General features: G+C 51.0%; 4 protein-coding genes across 4 annotated transcripts; 1 reads left to right on the plus strand and 3 right to left on the minus strand.

The window, feature by feature from the left end:
- Window positions 1–374: 374 nt before the first annotated feature.
- Window positions 375–2,278, plus strand: LRP88_11223 (major facilitator superfamily-domain-containing protein; the record flags this gene model as incomplete). The annotated part of the gene is made up of 7 exons (XM_083247654.1): window positions 375–416; window positions 474–839; window positions 890–931; window positions 982–1,366; window positions 1,714–1,869; window positions 1,926–2,194; window positions 2,249–2,278. The coding sequence occupies 7 exons, from the start codon at window positions 375–377 to the stop codon at window positions 2,276–2,278; spliced, it is 1,290 nt and encodes a 429-aa protein (XP_083096802.1).
- A 2,851-nt stretch (window positions 2,279–5,129) lies between these two features.
- On the minus strand, window positions 5,130–5,461 carry LRP88_11224 (uncharacterized protein; the record flags this gene model as incomplete). Its single annotated transcript, XM_083247655.1, has 2 exons — window positions 5,130–5,193; window positions 5,259–5,461. 2 exons carry the CDS (start codon window positions 5,459–5,461, stop codon window positions 5,130–5,132), a joined length of 267 nt encoding a protein of 88 aa, XP_083096803.1.
- Window positions 5,462–9,271: 3,810 nt separating this feature from the next.
- LRP88_11225 (major facilitator superfamily domain-containing protein) lies at window positions 9,272–11,059 on the minus strand (the record flags this gene model as incomplete). The annotated part of the gene is made up of 1 exon (XM_083247656.1): window positions 9,272–11,059. One exon carries the CDS (start codon window positions 11,057–11,059, stop codon window positions 9,272–9,274), a length of 1,788 nt encoding a protein of 595 aa, XP_083096804.1.
- A 717-nt stretch (window positions 11,060–11,776) lies between these two features.
- On the minus strand, window positions 11,777–12,487 carry LRP88_11226 (uncharacterized protein; the record flags this gene model as incomplete). Its single annotated transcript, XM_083247657.1, has 1 exon — window positions 11,777–12,487. One exon carries the CDS (start codon window positions 12,485–12,487, stop codon window positions 11,777–11,779), a length of 711 nt encoding a protein of 236 aa, XP_083096805.1.
- Between the last annotated feature and the right edge of the window lie 261 nt (window positions 12,488–12,748).

Below are 12,748 nucleotides of genomic sequence, written 5' to 3' on the forward strand. Positions count from 1 at the left end.
GCTAAGTCGGATGCTGTACGGTATCAAGCTCTTAAGGTGAGTGCACTTACACCCCCTTTGAGCTCTCTACGACCCTGCCCCTTGTCAAGTCACAAGTCGTTGAGCTGCTGTTTACATGACAGGCAGTCAGCCGAGGAAGCCTGATACCTTGCATTTTCGGCATGTCGCACCAATCTTTTGAAGTGTCACCTCACGATCCATCGAAGCCCCGGTCGGACGAAGAGAAGGCTATGTCGACGGTGGGGAATGAAGACTTTTCTACGACAGAAGTCGAGAAAAGCCCAAGGGATAACCATGGCTGGAAGGTTTGAGATGAATCGTAGACGCTTTGCATCCTGGGCTAATGCACCTAGTGGACTCTGTCTTACACCGCCATGCTGTCAACCACATTCCTCTTCGCTCTCGACAACACCATCGTACGTCAATGTTTGCGCTTGAGAGCAGGTGCCCAAACTAATTTCTGCCACTTTTAGGTCGCCGATATCCAACCTGCGATCCTCAAAGACCTCGACGCCATCAAACTCCTACCATGGGTCGGAATCGGCTTCGCCCTCGGCACGATGGCAGTCTTGCCCTGGAGTAAGGTGTACGGCATCTTCTCCATCCGAGAAATATATCTCTTCAACATCCTATTGTTTGAAATCGGCAGCGCTTTGTGTGGAGCGGCCCCAAACATGAATGCCATGATTCTCGGCCGAGTCATTGCTGGTGTTGGCGGATCGGGAATGTACTCGGGGACATTGACCTACGTGTCAGTGTGTACAACGATGAAGGAGAGGGCGTCGTACATGGCTGGAAGCACCGTTGTTTGGGGCATTGGAACGGTCCTTGGCCCTGTGGTTTGTTGAAACCTGTCCCGAAGATGGTGTGGATGCTGATCAACTTCCAGGTTGGAGGCGCATTTGCGGAAAGCAGCGCTACTTGGAGATGGGTGAGCATCCCTTCGAGCCCTGTGAACTCTTACTCCTGCTAATTACTTAGGGATTCTACATCAACCTTGTCGTCGGAACAGTCTTTGCACCAGCATACCTCTTTCTCTTTCCCTCGCTCAACCCGCAGCCCCAGCTGTCCACGAAGCAGAAGCTCAGGAACATGGACTGGCCGATGATGTTTGTCTTCCTTGCCGGCTCGGCATTCTTCATCATGGCCATCTCTTTCGGCGGCACCCTTTACAACTGGCACTCTGCAGCAGAGATTGCGTTTTGGACCTTGTCCGGCGTGTTTCTCGTTGTTTTTGTGCTTCTGCTGAAGTTCCACCCCGGCGTCTCCAAGGAACACCAGCTTTGGCCATCACATTTTCTCAAGATGCCAGTGGTGATGAACATGCAGCTGCAAATATTCTTGTCAGGCGGCATCATCCTGGTGGGTAAATTTTGAAGGGGTTTGAGCGGTGTTGACCCTTTATAGACAATCATCTATTATATCCCCCTGTACTTCCAGTTCATCCGTGTAAGTAGAGCGGCATGCATCTGTGAACACAACTGACTATCTCAGGGAGATGGTGCTTTGGATGCTGGCATCCGACTCCTCCCGCTGATCATCGCCATGGTGATAACATGCATGGTCAGCGGGGTGTTATTGCCAAAGACACCGCGCTTCTCACCATGGTATATTGTTGGTAGTGCCTTGGTCTTGATCGGAACGGCCCTGATGTGTACGCCCATTTCATCGATGACAGATCAGGCAAATTAGCGACGCTAATCATTTATCCAGACACTGTTAATGAAGCCACTAAGAACGCCAATATCTATGGATATAACATCTTGATCGGCGTTGGGACTGGCTGCTATATCGTTACTGGCTTTACTGTGGTTCAGTCCCTTCTGCCAGCCGCAGATATTGCGAACGCTGTCGCGGCCATGGCAATTGGTAAGTATCATTTGACCATTTGCGGCATCAATATCACGAATCCTGATCTTTAATAGCACAAAATATGGGAATGGTTCTGTTTCTCTCTGTCTGTGGCACTGTTTTCCAGAATACCGCCATCAAGGAGGCTGGCCAGGCTCTTCCCCATTTGTCTTCTGACGAAATCGCCGAGCTTGTCGCCGGGACGAGTAGCAAAGCATTCCAGAGCCTGTCTCCCTCAGAGAAATCGACCGTTGTTATGAATATTACTTCTGCCATTAGGAACGTCTGGTTGCTGTTTCTCGTTGCTGCGGCCTTGAGCTTTGCGTTGTCTCTACCCCTTGCAGTAAGCCCTTCTTCGAAATCAGCCGTGATCCAACTGACCGATCTGCCCATACAGAGGGTCCGCCTCGGAGCCCGCCAGAAATGATACATTAAACTTGAGCCTTGAGTGAGGACTGGTGTCATCATCTGAGTGTCCATGGCCGGGGGTGCTTCTCGGAGGATAGGATATGAGGATAAAAGGATGTGTTGGTAGTGAAAGTTGGCGGTAGTGGTGCTTGGAAGAGAAGGTGTAAGGGGTTCTTATCTTCATTTTGAAAACTTGAGTAGGCTCGTTTCAGAAGAGTAATGACGGGCATCGATTAAATAGTTTCTGTCAATCCCATGTCGATGTACTTAACCAAGTCTTTCTCTCTGCCACAGAGCACGTGGAATCTCCGCGGGGACGGCTGACTCATCCCCTCATGCATAGGGTGATCTTTCGCTCCCCTCAGATGGCGACCTCTCCACTTACACACTCTTTTGCCAGTAGCAGTCGATTGCTTTTGACACCAGCATCAGTCTCTACCCCCTAAAAATCATTGGCCAGGCTTCATTGAGATAGGGTAAACCAGTGGACAGAAGTAATCGGCATGGGATCGAAGCGCGTTCGACAAGCCTGCACGGTTTGTCGAGACCGCAAGGTCAGATGCGATAGGGTCCAACCAAGCTGCGGACGATGTCTACGCCTTCACGAAAGATGCAGCTATGACGATTCGTCTGGACCTACGGTTCTTTCACGTCAAGTTCGGGAGCTCCAGGCTCGTTTAGGTACGAGTCTAGCATCTGGTTCGATGTTGATAAAGGACTGACGATCGAATAAGAGAGAGCAGAAGAAAGATTATCAGCAAGCAGACAAGGCAGCCTGGAGACTGGAAATCCGTCAGCGGGATCGGGGGTGCCATTATTAATGCCCCTGGCTGAGAATATCGACATCCTATCCTTTGTGCCTTTGGCCGACATCAACTTCGATGCCCAGCTGCAGCCTCCTGCCCCGACGGGGTTTCTCGACCTTTTTCCACAGCCTAACACAGAGAGACTTTCTCAAGATGCACCATCAGTGAATATTGGCCAAAGTCAGTTCGATTTGATGCGCGATGCTGAGACTGCAGCGGCCATGTCTGAACTGCAATTGTGAGTTAACATTCTCTCTCTTCTAGCGCCCAGTGACACTCGACTAACCCACTGAGTGAAGCCCGGTGGGATCTCTGTCAGTCGGTTTAGAGCCTATGGAATATGGGACGACGAGTGACAATGGAAAACATGGGGCGTTTGGGCTAGAACCCCTTGATAAGGAATGGGCCGTTTTGTAAGGCATTATCCGAGTGTCGTCTCCAAGGGGGGCTAACATTCAAGTAGACATCACCTCTTCTTCGAGTTCGTCTATCACTCGCTCCCAATTCTATATCAAGATCGGTTCTTCGAAGAAATGGCTACGCAACCTCATCCCCGCCCTCTACTCGCTTTGAGTTATGCAGTTGCCCTTGTGAGCGCAGCCATCTCACCGCCCCATCAGGATCTGCAGAAGGAATACTATTCCATGACGCGAAAGCTGCTGGAGGAATGCGAGATGGAGGGTGACGGGGCAGAATTTGCCAACCTTAACATCTTCCAGGCCTTGCTCTTCTTGCTGAGATATGAGATCATGGCAAGCCAGATCACTAGAGCTTGGATGACACTCGGACGGGCCATCAGGCTTGCAAGTGTGTTGAATCTTCAAAAGATGGATACTCGAGACCTTGCAGGCGGAATTGTCCCAGGTCTTCACGTGGAACTGCCCCCAACGGAGGATTCCGTTTTGTTAGAAGAGCGAAGGCGCTCGTTTTGGTGTCTTTTCATACTTGAGACGTACGTCAAGACTCGATCAGGAATGCCTTGTCAACTGGGTCACGCGGTAGTAAGTACAACGATAATTAATCTGGCAGATGTTTCACTGACTGGTCTTTTAACTAAGTCGTTTGACGTCAACCTACCGTCGCCTGGGCTGCTCAATCGAGGGCTCACACTAACTAACATGCCATTTCTGCGAGACGTGGCTAAGAGCAACGAGGAACTCTCCTCTTACGCTGCCTGTGTCATCATGGTAGATCTCGCGATTCGGGCTTATGAACACGGAGAATTGTCACAATCACAGGCTCAGGGGTACTGGGATCGGCACTTCGCCATGGCGAAACTGATTCAGGAATGTTCCGCAAAGATGGCGAACAATCTAGGTAAAGAGGCTGCAGTCCGTGACCCTGTTTCTCTATCGAATCAACTCAACTTGGGCGCTATTAAGATCATGCTGCACGAAACAGCTATTGGCAAGGGGCGTGCAGATGATCTTTCGCCGTCGATGATTGAAGAGAAAGAGCGGTGTTGCCAAGTTGCGGCTCAGACGATAGCCGACACTGTTCGAGTTGTATGGGAGAACCAGCCCCCCGAGGTAAGAACACAGACACTTCCAATGACAAACCTGACACCTGGAGACTGATTAGGGGAACCCCTACAGAGAAACCTCTTCACGCTTCAAGCGACCTTTACTGCCTGGCCAATAGCAAAGGCGATCAGCACTCTTGTTCGAGACGTGTCGGAGCCATGTGGACACCCGTTGGTTCAACGAATGAGTGACCTGAAACTACTGTGCTCTGTGCTTGACTATGTGGAGAGAGAAGGAGGCTATTGGCACATCCTGATAGCTGGTGATTTGACTCAAGTTAGGGGTGGGATGTTGGGCTAGAGCCTTCAGCGGAGAGGTTTTGATTGTTGGTCAAGTCAGGAGATGCCATCGAGAGGACGATGATGAAAGTCGTAAGTCAGGAGTCAGGTCACTACTGTTGGGCTGCACTCAGATTTGCCTCATAATTGTCAATTGAGGATGCGCTCTGTCTCAGGAGGCACATTTTTATTCATCCATCCAACCACCCATCCGTCATCATGCCTTCATTTCATGTTCATGAGAACTGGTCATCAGCATTGTTCTAGTTCTTGGCAGGAAGGCCGCCAATGACACAGAACAGGGCCTGAACAATGATGCCAACAGGGCTGCACCACGAGAATTTAGTAACAATTCGCCATTCAGACATCTAAATAAAGGCCAAGTAACTTACCAGCCAACCAAATCGCTTAGGACACTGGGGAGGTTGGTGGGGTTGTTGAGGTTGACACAGGTGGCGATGTTGGTGATGCGGAGGACACAATCAAGGTTAATGGGAAGAGCGGGAAGGTCGAGATCCTGACGCTCCTCGACCTTGGCGGGAGTGGCAGCGGCGAGGGCGAGAGCAGGGAGAGCGAGAAGAGTAGCGGGCTTCATTTTGGTGGTGGTGGTTGTTCAGATGATCTGAAGTGAAGAGTGTTGTGTTGTTGTGTTGATGAATGAGGATGATTGTGAGTGAGTGATGATGAGAGAGTGATGAGGGAGGAAAAGGGGCCTTATATAGATTTTTGAGCCTCGGGAGTGAGAGTATCGTCGACTCGACTGATGCTTCTGCCGGTCTCTCCCCTAGCCTCTCGCAGTGGCTGCATGTGGCATCCTGAGCGTATCACGACGTGTTGATGGCTTGTGCGATGTGATGCTCTCGTCAAAGACAGACAACAACTCCTTGGCATTATGCGATCCTCTCCCACTCTCACTATGAGGCACATTTCTCATTGGTCTCTATCGAGGTTGTTGTTTTGCTTCCTATGTGATAACCCCCTCGGACTTTGTTGACCGTCCACGCCTCCAACGTTCTGGTCCGTAGCATGTCCCAACGTTACATGGCGGAGACAAGAAGCGTCTGGTATGTGACAGTCCCGCTCTTACAACGGTTACTAATGGTAATCACTCTCTGAGACTTGAGGCTGTGCCATGTTCGAGAGGGGTACACAGGAGATTGAGTTGCAACGGCGCATCAACTGCCTTGTTTCTGACTGGAGGGCCATGTCTTGGACCTTGACTGATCATCGCTCTCAGTAATGAATCCTCCCTGTTCTCCGATACCATGGTTGAACGGCATGAAAGTTTTGCCGATCGCTTCGCCCTGATTCAAAACTTGGAATACTCACCAAAGACTTCACTCACTGCCAAGGTCTGGAAGATGCACACGGCTACTGAACCTTCTGAGCCAGCCCATAAGCCACCATGACAGCATTGGCAACCAGCCTGCATATTGGGCTGCGCCTTTGAAGAGACTACCTTGTGGAGCCCCATCAGACAGTGCGCTTAAACAAACGCTTGCCCTCCTTCTTGCCCTTTAGCTGCATGCTAAGTCTAAAGGAGCGCGGCATTAGGTCTCTACGGAGAATTTTGATTCTAACCTGAGAGTCTAGAATCTTTGACATGACTCGCGTGACGTGTTGGCGTGTTGTTTCCTTAACAAGTTACGCTCAGCATAACCGTTCATAGGTCAAGAGAACGGAACGGGACGGCCCTGAGATTAATGATTGTTAGTCTGTGTTGTCACACACACTAATCTGATGATCGACAGTCAAAGCTTAGGGTAATAAGCTCGTTGCACAAACAGCCTCATCTCTGCACCCTGCATTCCACGTATCCCGAACGATCGACATGACAACCACCTCCCTGGCACCCGACTTGAGACGGGATGAACTCCTGCTCGATTTGATAGGTTCCATGTTGCACAGGCCCTCAAGCAATGCCATGGTCAAGGTACGGAACCCTCATCCGAGTCACATCACATTGCTGCGAGGTTCGTCACTGCATATCAGTCAAACGATGCTCATGCTTTCAAAGTCAAAACAGGCAACAATTAGACCCCAATGTCTCGCTGAGAACACCATGAGTGGCTCGGATGTCGGTCCGCCCCGGAAGCTCCCTTGCGGCATCCCGGAACTCGCAGCTTGGCGTCGGGGGGGAAAGGACAAATCTGACTGCAGAAAAAGAGCTGTCGATCTAGATCGAGCGGCCCGAGGCGTCCGGGACTTATTGGCCTGTCAGAATGCCACCCCCGTCATCCCTGGCGGGCCGTTTGATGGACAGCGGTTGCGGCTGGCAACTCTGACGAATGGGAGGGCTCTCAATCGAACGCGTGGACACGTTGATTCAGCCCCTTCGCTAAACCTTGTGATGTGAAAGGCTATTATTGTACGTACGCTTTCTGTAGCATGCTCAACAGGGTTTGGATCACTTGAAAGTTGACGCGAAGGATGGATGCTCGAGTCCAAACTTGGAGAAACGCGCGGGGGCATTGTGTTACGATGCCTTAACAAGCACAGCATGAAAGAACTATAACGCCAGCCTGTCAGGGTCCTTTAGTGAGACATTACGCTCGGGTCCAAGTTTACTCGCCCCCGAAGTTCACTCAGCTCCGCGGCAAGGGACAAGATGCATCTCCAGTCCCCGCGTGACTTGAAGACAGACAAGATTCAAAAATGCCAAGACGCGGCACATCGTTGGCCTCTCTCTCCACCCTTCAACCTTTTCTCGACTCCACAGACGTTTGCTTCTCGGAGAATGTGAAGCCTCCTTGGCGGAAAGGCTAGACTCAACTTTAATGGGTAATCTTCCGATGCTCTACCCACAAGGTGTTGCTCACGGCTCCTAATTCGGACAGACAGCCGTGGTTATGCTAAACAAGTGGGATCTCAACACACGTGTATGCCTAAACAAGTAATCCAAGTCGGACTGCCATGTCTCTTGTTTGACTCAGATGGATGGGACACGCGGAGCCGGTCTCGAGGGGATCGGGGATCGGGGATCAGGAGAGAACTCAGTGACCGAAGAGGGAGGAAGCCAATCATGGATTTATGAGTCTGATGGTACCTAAATGTGCATAACAAGATGAGAGATGTCACTCTGGTGTTCCCTCTTGTTCCCTCCAGAGATCTTGTCCGACAGTGGCGTGCGCAGGGGAGAGAATACACAGCCTACCTCGACGCGCCTGAGTCGCTCTGCCCGAAGGAAGAGAGAACATACACGAGCCAGACAGTACGGAAGTTCTTGACGATCAATGTCTTGTTAGTCGTTGATTGTCACAGCTCTCACCAGGGGATTCGTTCAACCAGGTTACACAGAAGCTGTCACCGAGCGATCCCTTGCCCAAGTACCACCCCACAAGCGTCATGTCTCCGGATCCGTGGTAAGCCTGTTTTGTCCTGTGTCGATCACTCATGTTCTGATACTTTCATGTATCCTCCTTAATACTGCGGTCATCTCCGGGTGAGTAACGGTACCACTTGTCTCCATCGTTCGCGCATGTTTCTTGTCTCGTGACGGGACGCAGTGGGGAATAACGATGCAATGAGAGAGATACTGTATTTGATATACTTCTATCATGTTGTAGTGAGCAGGGTTTTGGGGTAATACTGTACCCCTTATTGAAACATCATTGTTAAGCCCACGAGAGTGCTGGCAGGAATATGCATTTCGCGAGAGCAAGATAGTTTGTTTCTCTCAACCTCTACTGTATGGAAGCATGTAATGCAACCACCACTGTAATCAAGCTTCAGGGTGGATACCCTTGAGTATATTCATAGAGATTCTCAACGCGCAATTAGCCATTTCTAGTTCCTATCTTCCAACAAAGCCAGAACCCCCTTCGATGAGTGTCAGCATGTCATGAAGAAGACTCTCCATTCATGGCGTAAGCACTATAGGTATATTGCGTTCAAGAACAAGTCAACATCAGCGTTTGAGAACCCTCATTGACGCCAGCTGATAATCCCTTTTGTGTACGGAGTACGTTATGGCGAGATTGCATAAACTCTGTAGATGTATGTGTGTTATGCAAGTGGCGCCTTAAGATGCGATTTAACGAGTGGTCTAAAATGCATCAATATATAGGGTAAAGTGAAAGAAAAAACGGGCGAGATGGGACACCAAGGCGTAGTACTAGAAGTGGGAACATGACAGGGCAAGAGCAGACACAACGCTCATTAATCCCCCGAAAAGCCGTAGTTTTGAGTCAGGTTCCTCGAAACAGGATTCGTATTATTTGGCCAGTTGATCGAAAGGACCTTAGATGGGACGGACAAACCTTGGCTTTGGGAGTTGCAGGACAGTCACTCACTCATCGTGTAGGAAGTCAAATGGAGTGTATCAAAGAATTAGAGTCTATCAATTAAATGTCGCTAATCTTAAACAAATTTTATAGGCCTTTTCATTTTGAAGGCATCCCCCAAATTATGTAAACGACTGCCTCGTGTTGACGCGGTCAATATCGTAAGGGTTACCCTCATACGATCTCCTCCTCTGAGATGCCCGAGTATGTGTCGTATGTGTCGACGACCGGGTTCGAGCCATAGAAATAGGAGCATAGACTGGCTCATCAACTTCTGTAGAGGCATCGTCGTTGAAATCTTCCTGCTCTCCAGGACGGGTCTCGTCCTTTTCGGTCTCCTCGGCGGGAGGAGCCTGGTCGCTCTGGAGCTTGCGCATAAAGGCGGCGGACTGGGCGGCGAACTTGCACTTTTCGCGGATAGATGCGCCGTACTTGTAAAACAGGAAAGGGAAGGGCACGCAGGCCAGGGCGAGGAAGGCTGGGATGGAAGAGGCCCAGTGGATTCCGAGGTCCTTATACATGTAGGATGTGAACAAAGGGAAAGCAGCACCGAAGCAGGATCGGAGGACCGAGTTGGCGGCCAAAACAGAGGCTGCGAAGATAGTGTAGGCGTCAATGAGGTAGTTCATGACGCTGAGGAAGACGAGGACCATGCCGAAGCCGAAGGGTACACCGGCGGCGATACTGGCCATCCAGTGGACGTGCTTGTCGTTGGTCCAGGCGAACCAGAACAGACCGATGGGGAGGGCAATAGAGCCGACAAGACAAGGAGGGAGACGGGCTTCAGGCGGGGCAAAGCCTCCGTGCTTCTCCTCCATCTTGATATATCGCTTGTTGGCGGGGATGGTGTAAGCAATGGCAAAGAGCATGCCGACCATGATTCCAAGGAAGGACAAGCCACCAACACCCTGGTTCCATCCGCGGTTCTGTTGGTAGACGATAGGGAATGCGGCGAAGAGCATGTAGAGGGTTCCGTAGATAATAGCCATGTAAATCGAAAGGAGCAAGACGATGGGCTCCTTGAAGAGCAGGATCCAAGGTCGCGACAAGGCCATCTTGAACGACTCGGCGAGAGTAACCTTTCCACGGTCATGGTCGATCTTGCTGACGTAGACCTTGCCCGTCATCTTGGAGAGCTTTGCAGCGCGCTTTCGAAGAAGAACAGGCGCGTACGTCTCGGGGACAAGGATGGAGCCAAGGATCCAGAGAGCACCAGAGAAGGCGGCCAGGAAGCCCATGACCCAGCGCCAACCAGCATTCATACCAAGGAAACCACCAATAACAGGACCCAAGACGGGGCCGAGGAAGGGAGCGGCAGCGAAGATGGCCATGGCCAGACCTCGTTGAGATGCGGGGAACATGTCGGCAATAGCACCACCGGCATTGGTCAAAGGCGACGAGCCGAAAGCACCAGCGAAGAAACGAAGGATGATCAACGACCACGCATTCTGGGCTCCAGCGCATCCGGCATTAAATGCGGTAAGAGCGGCATAAGTTCCGATAAAGAGAACCTGTCGACCAAACATTTCGCTGAGAGGAGCCCAAAGAAGAGGACCGATGGCAAAACCAAGCACGAACAGCGACACTCCGAGCGTCGCAACCTCTTGGCTAATCTTGTACTCGGTAATGATCTCGCGGATGCCTCCAGTGTAAGCTGACGAAACGAGGGCGACGGCGAGGGTAGCGATAGCGACGGTCATTGTGATGAACCATTTTGTAAAGTTGCTAAAGGTCATGGGGTTTCGCGGATCGTTGGGAATCCATTTCACCAGGTAAGGATCTTCTTCGGTACCAGAGCCTTCGTACTTGAACTCGGCGACGGCAGGGGTGACTCCAGCTTGGTCGATGACTAGACGCCAGTAAGGAATGTTGGCCCTCGCAGGGACTTCGATGTTGTCGAGCTCAGCCATTGTGGGAGTGGCTTTGGATGGAATTGAGATCGACTATGATGATGTGCCAAGGACAGATCAGATCCACGACAAGGGAACGGGAACTATTTAAACAAAAGGAGCCTCGGCATGGCCAAGATTCTAGAAAACACCCTCGTAAAGAAAATCTTTCGTCGGGCCCGCCGACCTCCCGATACCGACAAGGTCGGAGGGTCCTGACATGAATTCCGGCCCTTGATGATATCACCGGTGGCCACTTACAGGGGGCTACTCGGTGCGCTCGAGTCGTGATAGGTCAGGACCCCGGCCGCTACTGACAAAAAGCTTGCATTACTAACCGGTTTGGATCTATGCCTCGGCTCAGATTACGGCTCCCATCTCCAGTAAATCTCCGGAGTCGGGTCCGTGTCGGTCATTTCGGCCGTTACATGACAAACTCCGGCCAGTTTTAACAGCGAGGCCGTGTTTCTCGTGTGTGTCAGCTGCTTAATGCAGTCAGCAACTAGACGTTTATCTACGACGAGTCGGATTTTGAGGCCATCTTAATATCTTGATCTGTCGCGTTGGTGGTGGGGAAGTGCATCTCTCCGCGGACTATCCGCGGGAACTCCATGGAGCAGTGCAAGATTTTCGCATATTAGCACGTTAACTCCGGTTCAAGCGTTGAGAATCTCGATCATGCGATTTGATAAACGAAAGTCTAACATTACAGGGGCTACGTTACACTTCAATGAATTACTAAACAAAGCGGTACTTGATATAAGGGATGAAGTTCTTGGAGTATTGGATCTTGGTAGGTCCCCACTCGCAAGTCGTGACCTCAGTCCACGTGAAAGGAGCTGAAGGCCATCCATTGAGAGTGAAGGTCTGTGTCTTTTCCTGCGCGCAGGGGACCTTCATCTCGTGCTCGCTCCATCGGTTATATGGGGCTGCACCAAAGCTCCACTCAAGCTTCTTCGTGGTCAGGGGGAGCTTGTCAACGGTGACCTGCAGGGCGTCAATGGCCTTGATGAGGTTGTACACTGGCGTCCTGAGCTCGGTTTTGACGCTCTTCTGAATGTTGATGAAGCTATCGCGCACTTTACGACCTGCTGCAGTTTTCGCGAGTTCCTTGTTCTTGGACCACTGAACACCAAGTACAAAGTCGATCTGAGTCAATCCCGTTCGGCCTTGCGCAGCATACTTCTTGATGTCGCTAATGGGAACAAGAGAGTTCTTGATCTTTTCTGCAGCCGGGGGGGAATATTCGGTCACCTTGAACGCCTTTGCAAAGTCACGGAGGGTGCTCATCTTGAAGTTCTGGAATAGATCGACATAGTAGGATCCTTCTGCGGCGCTTTTGGTGTACGAGAGGGAGGTCTTGGTCAGAGAGATCATTCCGGGGACATTCTTAGTTCCCTTGTCCGAGAGACCAGTGACGGCCCCAAGGCCCTTGACAGTCGAGAGCATGGTAGAGACTAAATGTGTGAGCAGGTGCCGGCCATTATTGTAGGATGAACATACTCTTGCCAAAGTGCGCCGTGACAGTCGAGCTCTTGCAAGCGGTTCCCTTACACACGGTCGCCTTGGTGGAGCTGACCTTGCCATTAACAGTGGCGAGACGGGTTTGAACAAGCTTGGAAGCCTGGTTGACAGCAGCAACCTGCTTCTTGAGAGTCTCAAAGATGGACACCCAAGTATTCAGCATGCGAACAACTCGCTATCAGTAAT

Source organism: Fusarium phalaenopsidis (genome assembly GCF_050370095.1).
Source record: "Fusarium phalaenopsidis strain FUZ10S chromosome Unknown contig_32306, whole genome shotgun sequence".
Lineage (NCBI taxonomy): Eukaryota > Fungi > Ascomycota > Sordariomycetes > Hypocreales > Nectriaceae > Fusarium > Fusarium phalaenopsidis.